Source organism: Petromyzon marinus, chromosome 10 (genome assembly GCF_048934315.1).
Source record: "Petromyzon marinus isolate PM22_M1 ecotype Great Lakes invasive population chromosome 10, UKy_Petmar_22M1.pri1.0, whole genome shotgun sequence".
NCBI classification, from domain to species: Eukaryota; Metazoa; Chordata; class Hyperoartia; order Petromyzontiformes; family Petromyzontidae; genus Petromyzon; species Petromyzon marinus.
The window spans coordinates 1,885,188-1,898,488 of NC_133676.1; the positions used below are offsets into that span (position 1 = coordinate 1,885,188).

General features: G+C 45.8%; 1 protein-coding gene across 1 annotated transcript in view; it reads right to left on the reverse strand.

The window, feature by feature from the left end:
- The window catches only part of POLE (DNA polymerase epsilon, catalytic subunit), an 84,553-nt gene that overhangs the window by 60,685 nt on the left and 10,567 nt on the right, over nucleotides 1-13,301 (reverse strand). The window contains exons 6-16 of the mRNA XM_032951857.2: nucleotides 13,102-13,256; nucleotides 11,502-11,643; nucleotides 11,088-11,168; nucleotides 9,544-9,651; nucleotides 5,581-5,691; nucleotides 4,886-4,971; nucleotides 4,252-4,371; nucleotides 3,225-3,357; nucleotides 2,700-2,813; nucleotides 1,351-1,563; nucleotides 937-1,044 (exon numbers count right to left, since the gene is read on the reverse strand). Coding sequence (XP_032807748.1) covers nucleotides 937-1,044; nucleotides 1,351-1,563; nucleotides 2,700-2,813; nucleotides 3,225-3,357; nucleotides 4,252-4,371; nucleotides 4,886-4,971; nucleotides 5,581-5,691; nucleotides 9,544-9,651; nucleotides 11,088-11,168; nucleotides 11,502-11,643; nucleotides 13,102-13,256 — 1,371 coding nt within the window. The remainder of the gene's footprint in view (nucleotides 1-936; nucleotides 1,045-1,350; nucleotides 1,564-2,699; nucleotides 2,814-3,224; nucleotides 3,358-4,251; nucleotides 4,372-4,885; nucleotides 4,972-5,580; nucleotides 5,692-9,543; nucleotides 9,652-11,087; nucleotides 11,169-11,501; nucleotides 11,644-13,101; nucleotides 13,257-13,301) is intronic.

Genomic DNA, 13,301 nt, shown 5'->3' on the forward strand with positions numbered 1-13,301 from the left:
GTGGGGCTGATGGTAAGGCCTCACCTCTAAGTGAACACTCGAGGTTCAGCATTAGAGCATCCAACTCTTTCTCATAATGAGGAGCAATCACGAAATAATCATAAAAAACAACATGGTTGACGATAGGGAGCAAACCCTTGATCACACCAGGGCATCGATCAGCCTTTCATTGTATCTGTACCAGAAAAAATTCCTCTGGTACAGCAATGAAAAACTTCCCGAACTATGTGGTCGAAAAAGATGTTAAATAAAGTAAGAACCACAGGAAATCCCTGTAGAACCTTAAGGTTAACAGGACATGGCTCCGACTCCCAGCCATGCAGCTTTATCCGGACCTACCGACCATCATAAAGATTCTTAATGATTGTGAGAAGAGAGTGAGGGACCCAAAAGCAAGAAGTACAACCCAAAGCCCTGGCCTATGATGATATTGAAGGCCTTGACCAGGTCAATAAAGCAGAGATGCCAGTCACATCAAAATGCCCTACATCAAGGACAGATAATATGGCATCTATGCAGGACAGCTCCGGTCCTGCACACCTACCACAAAGATCCCCGTATCGCCTAAACATACTGGTGGGGCAAGTGCTTTTAGCGAGCACCTATGAAGGCCGGCATGGCACACAAGGGGGTGGGTGGCAAGTACTACGGCCGCCTTTGTCTCCCCAGTGGTGATGTTTACATATCGGAGCAGGTACTCATTTCAAGCTGAGTCGACCTAGGGGAGGCCAAAGACCGATTCAGAAAATCATCACCGGTGTTGGCCATGAGTGGGATCGAACTCGGTTCGTTGAGTTCGTAGTGCATAACACTATCCACTGCGCGACCGCTCGCCACCTACGACACTCACCTGTTATCACACATCAAGGCTGGCTGCTGGCCGCTAGTGATTTTTCTGGTCCCAACCAAAGGTGTGTAATTTTCACATCCACCAACCTCAGAGAAGTTGTTGACCTTGTCCAGAGGAATCTTTTCCTCCTCCTCCAGCGCATGCTTCAGGGTGGTCTCAACCTTCTCCATGAGCTCCTCAAACACACCTGGGTTCTATCAGACAGAGTCGCATGTTCGCAGCGTCACCCTCACTACCACTGATCAGTGCTCATCAGCACACAGTGGAAGTGTCCCGGCATCACCCTCGCCACTAATCGTCAGCAGTCAGATGTAACTCAGTGCTTTGAGACGGCATAGCGTTTAGATGCAAAGAAGAGGCAACATTCTGCCACGTGTAGGGAGGGTTTGAGATGTCCCAGCGTAAACGATGCTCAATCAAAACAAATCATTGATTCATCATCATTATTATTCAGGCACGTCGCGACACCGCCACTACAGGGAGAGAACGTTGACACCAACCATCTTGAAGCGACAGGGGATGTCACTGCGGAAGACGCCGCACTCCAGGGCCTCCACATGGCCCCCTACGTAGGTCTCCGAGTCCAGCACGTGGCCATCGCCCGTTAGCCGGTTGAACTCCTCCTGCTGCTTGTTGGGGAACACGATGTTGGCATGGAATGCCTGCACCATGAGTAGTGCCTCGCACAGAGTGCCAGAGCCCTTCCGAAGCACCTGTGACAAAGCCAAAGACAAACATTCCCCGTATAGCTTATAAAAGACTGTTGTGGGGCAAGTGCTGTTAGCGAGCAGTGCCTATGAAGGCCGGCACAGTACACGAGGGGGTGGGTGGCCAGCACCACGCCCGGCCGCCTTTGTCCCAGAGTGGTGATGTTTGCACACTGCATGGTACTCATTTGAGGCCGAGTTGACCTAGTGGAGGCCCAGGACCCCTTCAGATATTGGTCATCGATGTTGGCCACGAGTAAGAATCGAACTCGGGTCGCCGAGTTCGAGTGCAGCGCACTAATCCTGCGCCACCACCCCCAAACCCGTGTGCAAGCGTACTCGCTGCCAGAGAGGGTGCTGTTGGCAAGCAGCTGTTTAACATCCCAATGATGAACTCTCAACCGTGTTAGACTCTCGACAATGATGCTTACTATCACGCTTGTTCAAATATGAAAGCACCACCGAGTTTCAAGACTCTTTTTCAAGAGGGTCCTGCCATGTTTTTACAGTGGGCGGCGACAATTGGTATGTTTTACAATTAATTAGCAAGTAATATAATAAACTTGGCCCCTGACACGAGCACAGGATGGCCTACTCTTCTTCAAATGCCATCACGAGATCTTTAAAACCAACTGTGAATGTCCTGGGATCTATTCCCAACTGCGGTGCCTTTCTGTGTCGAGTTTGTATGTTCTCCCCCTGTTCTACATGGATTTCCTCTGGGTTCTTCAGTCTCCTTCCATAGCATAACAAAACATACAATCTTTACTTAAAGCTTTCATGACTGCAGGAATTCACTCTTTGGGTCTTTCAGTAAAGTCACAACTTTACCAAAAAACCCAAAGAGTATGTAAAAACAAACAATGTAACCAGTAATGGCCAAAACGTCCCAATGCTGAAAAAATATTTACAAACTACTCGATTGGGATTATACGTTGCAACATCGCCCCCTACCATTAAACTTGGCAGGACCCACCTAAACAAAAAATTATTGAAACTTATCAAGGCTTTCGAGTAAGCAATACAAAATTATTAATATTAAACCAAAGCATCCTGCCGGATTTGAAACACCAACCTCTGCGACAAAATGGCACGCACACTGCCACTGGGCCACGCGACGGCACATGTGGAGGAGTACTCACCTCGTCCGGCTCCATGGGGATGATGGTGCAGAGCGCGAAAATGAACGGGTGCACGTATTTCATGTACATGTAGTAGGTGGCCACCGCGTCCGACACCGAGTACGTGGCCAGCGTCTACATGCAGACAGTGGGCAGCAACAACGGTGGATCACAGAGACGAAGATCCCCCATATAGCCTTTAATAACAAATATATACTGGTAATTTACTTATTTATTCAGGAATAAGACTTTTTCAGGACGGTCCTGCAATGGATTTTATTTTAAGAGGTTTTCAGACAATTCACGACTTATTCAAGTGCGAGGAAACCAGAGCACCCGGAGAAAATCCACGCATGTGAGGGGGGATGCACTCGATCCCCATACAGATGGAAACAGATGGTGTGATTAGTCAACTTGCTCTATGAGCCAGGGTATGGCAACTCAGAGCCCATGGAAAAGGGAATTTCAAAAAATGTTTGCTGATCGCCAACCATCGCCTCTATATAAAACTTGAAACGTGAACATTACTCGACATTGTGCCCACACCTGTGCCTCTTCAGCTGCCATGCGACACATCTCCTCGGGGTCCAGCTCAACGGGGTCGTACCCCAGCTTCGCCTTGGCGGCCGCCTTGAGGTTGTGTGAGCCAACCGGCAGGTAGCTGTCCCTCTTCACCCAGCTGCTCGATCCCCACAGACACACGCGGCACAAACTCGCGATGGCTAACCGCGTGCACCTACGCAGGCTGGGTGTACCACGCCACTTCCCGATAAGCATTACACACAGCAACATTGCCCCCTACTGGCGGCCCAATGCCCACTGCTGCGGATAAGGTAACTGTGCTACAATATGCGCCATCTGCTTCACGGTGGTCCTCGAGAAGCAGAGGTAATTATGTGCTGGCATCAAGGTCCATAATTACCTGCCAATAACATGGCAAAATTCCACGTATTGTCGCATTGCATTATAAGAATAATGCAAATACCAAATTTGCGTCAAAGTACTACATTATTATTTATAAGCCCGTGTGAAGTTGCCTTTTTCTGCACAGGCACAGCTACCATCATGGAGTCCACTAAGCAAAAAATAAATGTGCTCTAATAACATTTAGTGACATGATTGGCGTAATAGAAATATTATTAAGAGTACGTCATTCAAGCTGTCTGCATTTCCCGTTGGTAACTCATTTTATTATTTTTGTTCACTCAGAAAAGCTTCAGAGTCTCAAGACTTTTTTTTCACAGTTGGGGGCGATGTTACTACGTGTAATAATAATTGAGTAATTTACAGTGAATTTTTCAGACTTGGGATTGTTTTGGCCAAAAACAGTTAGACTGTGTATATTTTTAGCTATGGGACAAAACCGGAGAAAGCCCATTCAGAACAGAGGGAGAACATACAAACTCTGAAAGGTGCCCAGCATTGAGAATCAAACCCAGGACTTTCTTGCCGTGAGGCACAAGCACTATTTCTGCGCCACCTGCCGGCTATAACAATGTGCAGTGCAGACTTGGCAAAAAAATACAATTGTTGATGCGAACGATCATGACGATGACGTTGCAGAACATGTTACCGTAGACAGTCCATGTGCAGCGCTTGCGTGGCCTTGTACTCTCCCTGCGAATCCTTCTGGAACCCGGTCTCAATGAGCAGATCCAGGCCATGCGCGAGGGCACGCCGCTCCACAAACGGCCTCGAACCCCCAACACAAGACGCGCACACATGAACAACACTCAAACATAGTACATACATCTATATACAAGTACAAAGATCCCCGTATAGCCTTAACAAACTGTTTGGGCAAGTGCCCGGCCGCCTTTTGTCTCCCCAGTGCCAATGTTTAGACACCGCACCAAGTCATAACTTGATGCCGAGTCGACCTCGAGGAGGCCCAGGTGCGGTTCAGATAATCATCACTGGTGTTGGCCGTGAGCGGGAATCAAACTAGGGTCACTAGGTTTGTAGCGCAGCATGCTAACTGCTGCGCCACCGCTCCCCACTACACACAAACACGCATGCACAAACAAGCAAGCTAATTACAAACACGTGCACAAAAACGCATGCGACACACACGCACGAGAAGTGCAATATTACAGATTCCGATAAAGACATTCACATGAGAAGTTCACACACAGACCGACATGCACGCACATTGGGATGAGCTGCGTTTGCATCGGTTGAGACGCGTTGTGATCTGTGGACCTCACCAGTCAAAAGAGTCGCCGTTGTAGGTCACGAAGATGTTTGGTTTGGTTTCGTGGAGGTGATCAAAAAACCTCTGCAGAAGTCCAGCCTGTCCAAAGCACCATGCAATGAGCATAGTTTACAAGCTATCACATCTCACCAACTTAAACCTGGACCTATAACTTACATGCACTTTTCATATGGGATATGCAGAAAAATACGTTCATAAGTAAATGCCAGCAATGGGAGATTTTGATTAAACACGATCTGTTACAAAAAACAAAAGATTTATATTTGGCCGGATAGCTCAGTGGTGGAGCGAGCCATTACCAAAGTGGAAGGTTGTGAGTTCCTAGTTGGGGGTTGACTCAGCCCATCATCCCTCTGGGATCGATTAAATGAAATCACTTTGTGGAAATGACAACAGTGGTTGTCCTATGGATAGACTCGCCCCCACAATAAGAATGTGGAGCTTCCACCATTAGTTCAGGGATGCAAATGGGACATAACCACCAATGCCTCAATCCTCATTCTTTTTCATGTTTCCTGTCGTTATTTTTTGTTTGTTGTTGTAACTTGCCGATACTCCCCACCTGCACATTTGTGAAAACGAGATTAATATCTCATTGGACTCCTCCAGTCTAGATAAAATAAAGATTCTAAATTGAGCACCAAGTCACTCTGACCTCAAGCTGGTTTAATTAAACATCAGCTGTACCTCGTCGGCCTCGTTGAAGATGGTGAAGGGACCTTCATATTCGGGCTTTGGTGTAAACTCAAAGTCCTCAATGTCCTCCGAGACGACCTCCCTGTTGGTGATGAGGTATCCCTGGAGACGTAGCCAAACGTGCCAAATTATTACTCCTTCAGCACACCGGTGTGTTGGAGAGCAATCTCACAACATTTAACAATTAGGTACGGCCAGTTGCAAGTAATTGTGAAAATGTCATCCAGTCTTGGGCCTTAAATAGGTATTGCGATGTCATCAACGTGCACCCACAACGGAGGAGGAAGTGGCAGCAAGTGAAATCTAGATGTTAATAAATTTACATGAATGATGTTATGAAGCTGATACTAAATTATTTTAGATAGGTTAATATAAAGGTATACTTATCTGGTGAACCAAGTTAGATATACTTAATTAGTTGTACTAGATAGTTGTTAAATTATAAAAAAAAATGTTATATACGTGAATGTGAGGTACAGATTTACATGATGATACTGGTTAGTAAGTCAGTTATACTAAATGGTTAGTCACGTTATAATTTAGCTGGATTAGTTTCAATCAATGTGTAGTGAGCGACTTCCATGACACAACGTGCAGAGGGTTCCTTATTTATTTCTCACACTTAGAGGCACAATCACTGAGCGACACATATATTACTACCATAATGAGCCAAGAATATCTGTTTGTGTGAAACGCGCGTGACATCCCTCCGCATGCCGCACCCTCCCCCGTCATTAATATTCATGAGCGGGTGACGTCACTCCACATGGGGTGGCGAGGTGCCTCCTCCTCCCCCCTCCTCAGCGTCAAATTATAACCCTCACGACAAAGGCAGAACCCTCACGTCACGCAATCTCCGTAACGCTATTGAAACATAGAAGTAAAAAGGACGTCATGATGAACAAGGGATTATAACCTTTAAATGAAATAAGTATGTGTCCCCGCGGCCTTACAAATTGCACACGAATTGATGCAATGAATATCACTTCGCGGTCTGCTTTTCGCTTGCAAGTTACAGATTTACTGAAATACACCTGTCCTTGGACAGGCAAAAGGCTAGAATATATATGGGGCTACGCATAGCTGACCCATCCACACAGCCCCATCGTCGGCGTCTAACTATATAGCTGGCTGACTAATATAGCGGCGACGACAATGGGAGCCGTACAGCGGATCGGCCATGCGGCCGGACGATGCAGAAGAGATGACGGCGAAGACAGTGACGGCAGCCAGGACCCGGACCCAACGACAGCCCCAAAACTTCGGTCACGTCCCCCCTATATACTCCTCGGTGTGGCCAGGCCCCGCCTCCAGCCACGCCCCTTCTAGAACCTTCAAGCAGGTTCCCAGAGCTTCCAGACTGACCCCGTCTTTAACCTTTAGCACAGTTACGCCTCCCTAATAGTTGGTTATTATATAACGCACCCTTACCCGTGATTATCCCTCCTGGTCAACAGATGGCACCCTCTTCTTTGGTTCTTTCGGTAAAGTCACGTAGAATGAGAATAAAATAATAAATTGATAAAATAAAATAACACAATAATATTCTCACGACGTTTCGGCCACAACACAAGCGGCCTTCATCAGGTGAAGGGACAAGACTGTCTGGTAGGACAGCGCTGGAGTGAAAGAGCCACGTTCAGATCACGGCCTTTAAGCTGTGTGAGAGGAACAAAGCGCCTTGACAAAGGAATTAGCATATAATTTAGCATTGAAATGGCTGAATGATTAGCTTGTGACTGGTCACAGAAATAGCTATGTTAAAAGTTAAAGCATACACATCCACAGAGGCACCCCTTGATAAAGGGATTAGCATAGAATTTAGCATTGAAATAGCTAAGTTAAAGCATACACATCCGCAGAGGCACCCCTTGACAATGGAATTAGCATAGTCAAGGCCTACAACAGTCATTTCTGTGACCAGTCACTAGCTAATCACTCAGTTATTTCAATGCTAAATTCGCCTAGTTATTTCAATGCTAAATTCTCCTGTTTGATTTGTACTAAGTGCCTCAGTGAATGTGTATGCTCTGACTTTAACGTAGCTATTTCTGTGAGCAGTTACAAGCTAATCACTCAGCTATTTCAATGCTAAATTCTATGCTAATTCCATTGTCAAGGGGTGCCTCTGCGGATGTGTATGCTTTAACTTAGCTATTTCAATGCTAAATTCTATGCTAATCCCTTTATCAAGGGGTGCCTCTGCGGATGTGTATGCTTTAACTTTTAACATAGCTATTTCTGTGACCAGTCACAAGCTAATAATTCAGCCATTTCAATGCTAAATTATATGCTAATTCCTTTGTCAAGGCACTTTGTTCCTCTCACACAGCTTAAAGGCCGTGATCTGAATGTGGCTCTTTCACTCCAGCGCTGTCCTACCAGACAGTCTCGTCCCTTCACCTGATGAAGGCCGCTTGTGCTGTGGCCGAAACGTCGTGAGAATATTATTGTGTTATTTTATTTTATCAATTTATTATTTTATTCTCATTCTACGTGACTTTACCGAAAGAACCAAAGAAGATGAATCATTGCAGTCACGAAAGCTTTAAATCGAAAGATGGCACCCTGTCATTACAAATGTACACACTTAAAAAAAAAGGCTCCCATGTGATTATTTAATGATACATTTCCAAGCCGTACTCATCCAAAAGCTGTCTGCTTGATTGAAATTATATTTACTTCTTTTCAATTTCAACATATTCTCCAGTTATTCTTGTCCAATCGTCATTAATTTTACATAGAACATCAACATTATCAAAATCAATGGAGAGTCCTTGTTGGCAAGTATGTTCCGCAACTGCTGACAATTGTGTTTGTGACTATTTGATATTCCAAGCAAACATGCCAGTTGGGGAACATGCCTGCCAATAGGGTCATCAGCTGATTTTGATTAATGTAAAAAAAGCCAACTTAAATTAGGAGTTTCACTTACTTTCAAATTAAATTCCAGCTCTGGGAATTTTGTTACATCAGTGTGACTGACGTAACAATAGTGAGCGGTACAGCGTTCACCGATAACGAGAGATGTTCATGATTCGACTCCGGCAGGCCACCCTGGTTAATACTGTGCATGTATTTTCAACAAAATACTACGCAACTTCTGCTTCAGTGGACACGAAATATCTCACGACTTCATTTGAAGAACAGTCGGCCATTGTGCACTGGTGTCAAGGTCCAATTGATTTTTTAAACAAATTACTTGCCAAGTAAGCTATCCCTCAATTAATGAACGTTCGGTTTACGAAATTTTGCGATAATGCAATTGACAAATTATGGATTTTTTACATTTAAAAAATGCAGTTTCCACGTAAACGAAGTTCACATGGCACACGCCATGAGATCATCAAACAAGAAGCACCGTGGAGGCTGCGTCATCCATCCACGACAGCAACACGGTGTCCCTGCAGTGCAACGGTAATGCCTCCACATCACCTTTCCAGGCATTGCAACATGCAGATCTTTGGTGAGTTCCATAGAAAGGTTAATTATTTTTGTTTAAATTAGTTAGACGATCATTTTAAAATGTATGTTCTTTATTATAATTTTTTAAATTGTAACGTGATATAGGTGTATATTTTTAGGTTAGTAACGATGGAATGACTGTCCAAAGACATCCATAATTTTTTTGTATTCAATAAATTGAAAAAGCCATTCCGATTCACGAAATTTCGTATTATGCGTTTTTTTTTAAGAACACATCTCTTTCATAAAGAGGGATACATGTACATAATTGGGAAGCACATGGCAATCATCACCCCAACCGTGAACACTTAGCGGGATCCTCCTAAAAAGAGTCTTGAGACTCTGAGTTTTTTAGAGACCTGAAAGTGAATAAAATTTAAAACAACAAAATCTGTGAAAACAGGCGATAAGCACCGCTACTCTTCATGACAGACATGCGACGTGACTTGGCCGGACGCAGCAATGGAGCCTGTAGACAGGTGACCTTACCTGGCCATCAACCATGTACGAGATCATCATGATCTGGTCTGTCTCAGCATCGGGGAACTTCAGGGGCAGCTTGGTCGTCTCGATGTCAAAGGCCAGAACCACTGGGTCCTGAAAACAACCAAGGTAATCTGGAATTTACAATCACCTTTGCGCATGTGCACATCTGAAAACACTGGCAAGCCGTGAACCTCCATCATTGCCACATTGTGGACGTTCATTCAATACACCCGTAACCCTTTTAGGCCGAGTTAACCTAGAGAAAGCCCAGGTCAGGTTAATATACCAATAAGCACTGGTGGATGTGCATTTCTAATACTCCAACACATTTTGGCAGATTCAAAGCGCAGTGCATGAAGCACTGAACCACCGATTCCCATTTATCTCAATACTAACGAAATAAAAACAAATCTTGACTTAAAGATTTCATGACTGCAGGAATTCATATTCTTTGAGTCTTTTGGTAAAGTCACGTAGATGGTTCAAAGAAAATAACAAAAAAGTACGACGTTTCGATGACAACACAAGCGATCGTCATCCTCCTGATGACATCGCCTGTGTTGTCATCAAAACGTCGTAGTTTTTTGTTATTTTCTTTGAACCATCTACGTGACTTTACCAAAAGACCCAAAGAATAGAAATAAAAACATCTCCCGTTAAACCTGAAAGGCTGAAGGGTAAGTACAGTTAGTGCGAACCAGTTAAAGATGGCACTGTGTTCGAGGGGGGTAGTGTTCAGACACACGCCCCGCTGTATTCGTCTCCCCAGTGCAAACGTTTAGACATTGCACGAGGTAATTATTGAAGGCCGGGTCAACCTATGGGAGGTCCAGGACAGGTTCAGATACCACTACCCCGTTATGATGCACATAGCCAGGAATTGAACCCAGGCAGTCAGGATTGTAGTGCAATGGTAAAACCAACCAGCTACCACAATCGTTCAAACACACATAGCCATCCGCTTGTGCGCCTACAACAATAACCGCCGTTCGCCACCAAGTGGCGGTGTCATCACCACGGCGCTTGTGCCAGGATAGGTGCGCTTTAAAGCCACGGGAAGTGTTGAAGGCCCTCTGGCAGAACGTCACGGAACGAACCCAGGTGATTAACTGATATGATTGGCAGATGCACAAACTGTGCTCCCCACGTGCCAACTCTCTGCGTTTTAGCTGCCCGGCGCTATGCTCGTTTGTTGCTGTGAGCGTTGCTCCTCTGCCCTCCATTGTTGCTGGAGGGTAACTGCTTCCCAACCCCCCGCAGCGTCCTTCACAAACTTCCTCCAGAAGCTGATCTTGACACTGCTGGTACCGGTCATCGGCAAGTCCAATCAGCACCACATCCTTATGTACCACATCTGTCCATCTCTTTTCAAGTCCGTGCCACTCCCGTTTATACCCGTCTATCCGGCCAAACAGAAGAAGCTTGGACATGTGGTGGCTGAGCATGCGGGCTAGATGACCCAGCCAAAGACACAGACACATGCACCGACACACGGCTCTGCACTCGTCCCCCACTCCAACACAGACCCGACAAGACTGCAAACTCACCGGCCGCTCCACCAGATCATCTCTCCGCGTGATCTCAGGGGGAAAAGCACTGCCCCGAATCCGCACGTTGTACCAGTGTGCCTGTATCACAACAGAAATCACCAACATGTTGCGCCAGTGGGTGTGAATCACAACACCACAACAAAGATCACTATCTGTCTGAGTAATGACATAAACCATCACCACCAGAATCAGGCTACACACAAAATGACAAAAATTGGGCAGTGTAAGCATTGGGTTCCACCCATCTCAGTCCTGAGCCAGTGATGGAAATTCCACATTCCAATGGCGGGAGCGAGTCTATTTATAGGACAACCACAGTTGTAATCCTCACAAAGTATCCATTTTAGCGACCCCAACCTACCACCGCTCAGCCAACTTGAAATATTTTGCTCTACCGGATAAGTCACTCACCACGTGTATCTTGAGGTCTATGGCCACGCGCACATGATAGGGGACGTCGTACTCCCGAATGTCCGTGATGTTCTCCATCTGGTCAGACATTTTCTTGGAATTGCCCTCATCTTCTGCCAGCAAGTTGCCTCCAGACAGCGCACTGAGACCAAGAGTAAAACAGTGTTTCGAGAACGTTTCCTATTCTAGTAGTAACTTAATTAGTTACTACTTGAATTAGCGCAGCAGGGTGATGCCACGTTCACACTTGTGCCTCACAGTAAGAAGGGCTTAGGTACGAATTGCAACTGGTGTCTTTTTTTTTAGGAGTTTGCATGTTACTCCTGCTCTGTATTAGTTTTCTTTGGGTTTGTCTGTTTCCTCCCTTAGCTAACTAAAAAAAGGAAGTGGTATTGGCCAGAATATCCCAATGATGAATGATTACCTTATTTGGGAAAACACATAGCAACATTGCCCGCTCTCAAAAAGTCTTGAGATTCAGGCTTTACTGGGTAAATAAGCGTAAATAATAAACAATGTTTTTACAAGCGGTCTGTGGTTTACGACGGTCCGATTTATGACCTTTCATATTCACGACGTTTATGTCATGCACCATGGATCGATTTATGACACAGGAAGTTTATTTGTGACTCATCTTTCGACATGACTCCAAACACATTTCAACAGTCAGTCTTGTTTCCGATGTCATTTGCCATGGTGCTTTTGTTATTCTCAAGTGTGTTTGTTGATTTTGACCTATTCAACCCTGTTAAATATGGCCGTTAAAGAAAAACACATTGGCAAGTGATGTTTATGTTTCTACTGTCTATGGGAAAATAGGGTCCGACTATCTAATTAAAAATGGGGTTTCCAGGAACGCATTGTGTATTTTTGATTTCTGAGCACGTGCATAACAACTGAGACCCAAACAGGCTGTTAGTACTCTGTGTTTGAGTGGCTCCAAATTGAAATGTCACCTGCTATTGGCGGGAGCTTTCATTTCATGCAAGGTCATGCAGCCAAGGCAATGCAGCCTTTCATGGAATAAACTTGTTTGAACTTCTCAAGAAAGGCCTGAGCACCATGGTGGTGAGATGTTAACTCCCTCACCCGGTATGCAGGAGGTCGTGGGTTTGATCCTAACCCTGACACCTGTATATTTGGAGTTTGCATGTTCTCCCTGTGGTAGTGTGGATTTTTCTAGGGGTCTTCCGGTTTTTCCCTCCACATTTAAAAACATGCATTGCCAGTATTTGGCTGCTATACATTTCCAAGTGAACGAGTGAGGCAAGGGGACCGAGTGAGGCGAGCCGAGTGAACGAGTGAGACGAGAGGACAGAGTGAACGAGTGAGGCAAGGGAACCGAGTGAGGTGAGGAGACCAAGCGAACGAGTGAGGCGAGGGGAACTGAGTGAATGAGCGAGACGAGGGGACCAACTGAACGAGTGAGGCGAGTGAACTGAGTGAGATGAGTGAGGCGAGGGGACCGAATCAGGCGAGGGGACTGAGTGAGCGAGTGAACAAGGGGACCGAGTAAGACGAGAGGACCGAGTGAGCGAGAGTGGCATAACGGAGAGGTGTCACTGCACGGCCCAGCTACCCCGCAGGTGCCACCCCTCACCTTGACAGCATGCTCGTGTAGGCATCGTTGGATTTCTCTCGCTCGCGATTCTTGCGGATCGCCGGGAACACGTCTTTGCGCACCTTGATGAGGTCCTCCGTGGTTATGAAGCTCAGCTTGATGTAGGTGCGCTTCAAGCCCACCAGGTGATTGGGCTGCGCATGTGGACAGAGCGGCAAGCGCGTGCATACACGCCCTCA